General features: G+C 35.8%; 1 protein-coding gene across 1 annotated transcript; it reads right to left on the reverse strand.

Moving 5' to 3' along the window:
• Positions 1 to 450: 450 nt before the first annotated feature.
• LOC146993882 (uncharacterized protein F54H12.2-like) lies at positions 451 to 1,758 on the reverse strand. Its single transcript, XM_085826267.1, has 2 exons — positions 1,206 to 1,758; positions 451 to 1,118 (listed from the first exon to the last, which is right to left on the reverse strand). The coding sequence occupies exons 1-2, from the start codon at positions 1,756 to 1,758 to the stop codon at positions 451 to 453; spliced, it is 1,221 nt and encodes a 406-aa protein (XP_085682393.1).
• Between the last annotated feature and the right edge of the window lie 1,646 nt (positions 1,759 to 3,404).

Genomic DNA, 3,404 nt, shown 5'->3' on the forward strand with positions numbered 1-3,404 from the left:
TTTCTTGATTACAAAATTATATACTTTAATATCATTAGATATATGTTGAGGTATGAAAGATAACAATATATCATTGAGAGATTGTCCACGACATTTACAATGAAAATAGTATATGCAATATTGACCACATACTGCCGTTACATTAGTTTGGAGAGTCATCGAATTAAAGTCCATCTGTGGAAATCGTTCTGCATACTTGGTTATCGGTCCAGGAAAATAGGATGGGTCATGTCCATAGGAATCGAAAAATTCTAAATGCTGTGGGGATAAAATGTAAAAGGCTAACCAGTGACTACCGGATTCAGATGCACGATCTACATTAGCTATAAAGCAACTTGGATATTTCTTGATCTCGATAGGGAGTCGATCACTTGCAAAAACTCCCAGAAATGCTTTTCGTGTCTTTGCATTCTGAGAGAGTGCTCTGTTTATTTCAAGGCTGTCCATTGCTTAATTAGCAAAATCGCATAGTACATGACGAGATTTTGTTATTTCAATCACGTTTTGAAATTCTGCATAGACTAGCACCGAGAGAGTCACAGAGAGAGCTTTAGCAAATTTAATTTCTACTCGCAAATTACCTTGATGCTGTAAGTTAAAATGAGATCCATCACACATATCTGGAGTTAAATCGAAAGCATATAACACATGTCCTTTCACAAATTCTTCTCGAGATAAATAGATGCCTTTGTCGCGATTAAATCCAGAAAATAAACTGTGGTAAGCACGCACATAATGATTAGATTCGAAATCAAGGTCCATTGGTTTACATGGAACGGGTTGTCCATCTACATAAATCGATATAAAGTTGACATGATGATGGGCAAACAGAAAGGGATTCATCGAATATTGTCCATTCATTGCAGCATTTTCTACACAAGTAATAATGACTCGCTTGGGCATCAATCCTAAAAATACATTATCTTGCATAAAAGACCAACTTCCCTTAGATACTGAATATGTTTTGCATAATACTCGATCTATAGGGTATTTAGCAGAACTTTTTTCCAACGCTTTTACATGTCCGAGAGAGACTCCAGGGTTTACTTTTACTTTTCTGATAAACAAAGAAGCATGATCCAAGATCACTTTATAATCGGCATCTTTCTCAGTAGAAACTAGACAGAAAGCAGATTTACTACGCACCATTTTAATTTTCACATCAACTAAATTTAACATGAGTCGATTTTGTTGAAAAATGTCACAATGTAATTGTCCTATCAAATCCACACTTTGACTGTTTTTTATAAGTTCACCGCGAGCTTTTAGTCCAGCATCCGCATCTTGAGCTAAGACATCTATTTTAGTAGGTGAAGTGTCTTGGAAAAATCCTTCGCAGGTGAGTAAACTTTTCTTTGCATCTTCCCCATAATTCAATAATGTTTCGATGAAGGCTCTATAGGGATAGGTATTTGTCGCAGATGAAATGTTTCTTTCATTTAAACTTACATCTACTTGCGAAAAGAGAGAATGTAAAAATAAATTTACAGGGGCAACCAGTTCTTTGCCTGTTAGATTGGATCCGTCTGCCTTAACTACTTTAACTTTCACGTGTATATAAGAAGCAGCTAGATCAATATAGTCTTCACCACTGCCAGAAATATTAAATTCGATAGGTCCTCCATCTCGTATACTTGCGAGAGGGTGATATTCCACAAACTGTCCTTTTTCTATAGCTGTTTGCGTAGGAGGAATGGTAAATAAATCTAATTCAGATTTGACGCAAACGGGAGAGTCTCGATGTATATACGAAGTCATACTTTTCTTTAAGAGAAAATATCCTGTGCTTTCACCTTCTTTGATCGGTGAGAAATGGTACGCTTTTTCCTACGTTTCTGCTTTTTATTGACTCGTCCAGAACCAATCATGTTCTTCACTTTAGTAGCAGCTTTATCCGTTAATATATTTCCGGCTTCTTTCAGTCGACGCTTAGCAGCCTCTTTTACATCTTGTCCTTGTGATACATCATTTAAAAAATTCAGTCCACTATGCCATACTTGTTTTCCAATTGCTTTGGCTCCTGATTTAATAAGAGGTACGGCAGCGCGAAAGAAGGATCTGAATAGACCCCCTAATCCGTATCCTCTCTGATAAAGATTACCTTGATAATAATTCAATCCATGTCCTGTTTATTGTACATAATAATCTTCAAAAGATTTTTGACAACACTGATAAGGTACATACATTATGACAAGTATTTTTGACGGAAATGAAGTTTCACGTATGACCTTCCTCGTTCAAATGGCGTAAATGCTCCCATATGCGTTCTTATATCGATTTCCAAAGTGTCTATCATTTTCCGATTCACAGGTAAATAATGAGGTCTATCAAATAGCGCACTCACCACTTCTCCATCGCTACCAGTTACTCTTACAATTCGAAGTAGAGTAGCTAAAACATCTCCTACGATTTGAGGTTCTACAATATCCGTATATATCATTAATACACGATAATGTGCACAGGGGTCGGCTGCAAAAGGACTTTCTACAACAGTTTCGGAACTATCATCTGTAGATGTAATTTCCATAGGTTCAAAACCTAACATTTGTGCTAACCCATCATGTAAAATCACTTTAGCGTTATTTTTCACTTTGATTTTCACTCGTTTTGTTACTGGGTTATAATTAAAAATTATTTTGTTTTGATGTTCTTTAATATAAATAGCTTTTAAAATATCAGGTACTGTTTCATAACATCCTGGAGGTAATCTACGACCTAACATTTCACCATCTTTCTCTAAAACAAATCCAATGAAGTTAGTGTCTGCATTCACATTGTGCCATGTGTGCGGATATAGCAATTCAACCAAACCAACTTCCCACATACCTTTTAATTCAATGGGAACAGGTAAACGTGTTATAAAATGTGAAATTTTACTTTCGGGGAAATAATTCATAGAGCTATCGCTCGGAAGTGTTACGTAGAAACTCATTTTCACAAATGATTCGGATATAATATTTTCTCACAATTTATATCGAGAGTAAATTAGAAGCTGGAATCCATTGATTGAATTTGTCGGGATAACCGCGATATTTTACAAAGTATTCTGTCTGTTTCTTACGCATACGTTTCTTAAAAATTTTTTCAATGCGATATTCCTCTTTCAGTCTCACTTTCTGCAACTCTTGTGCATAAAACGTTCCTTTTACTGAGTCTCCAAGTAAATCCTTAATTCTATACACGGCTGGATGTCTTTTAACACACTCTGTCACCACAAATAGTTCTTCCGTCCAATTGGTTTCATAACCTTTTTCGAAAGTAAGCTTTAGTTTGGAAACACGTACATCTCCTACAGCGAATATACATTTAGAAACGTTAGAAGGATGATCTTCATACAAGGTAAACGATACATCACTCTCATTTTCTGAATTGACTTCTATGAGAGCTCGCTTTATACTTGAATG

The sequence above is a fragment of the Stegodyphus dumicola genome, chromosome 11, assembly GCF_044657685.1.
Source record: "Stegodyphus dumicola isolate Sdum_Otavi_A_Nest chromosome 11, ASM4465768v1".
Classification (NCBI taxonomy): domain Eukaryota; kingdom Metazoa; phylum Arthropoda; class Arachnida; order Araneae; family Eresidae; genus Stegodyphus; species Stegodyphus dumicola.

Bases quoted from the DNA above. Each gene is read 5' to 3' on its own strand.
- LOC146993882 (XM_085826267.1), bottom strand. From the start codon at position 1,758: ATGACTTCGTATATACATCGAGACTCTCCCGTTTGCGTCAAATCTGAA. The intron at 1,119-1,205 runs GTGACATTTTTC...CTTTCTGTCTAG, and splicing joins TTTGATAGGACAATTACATT to TTTCTACTGAGAAAGATGCC.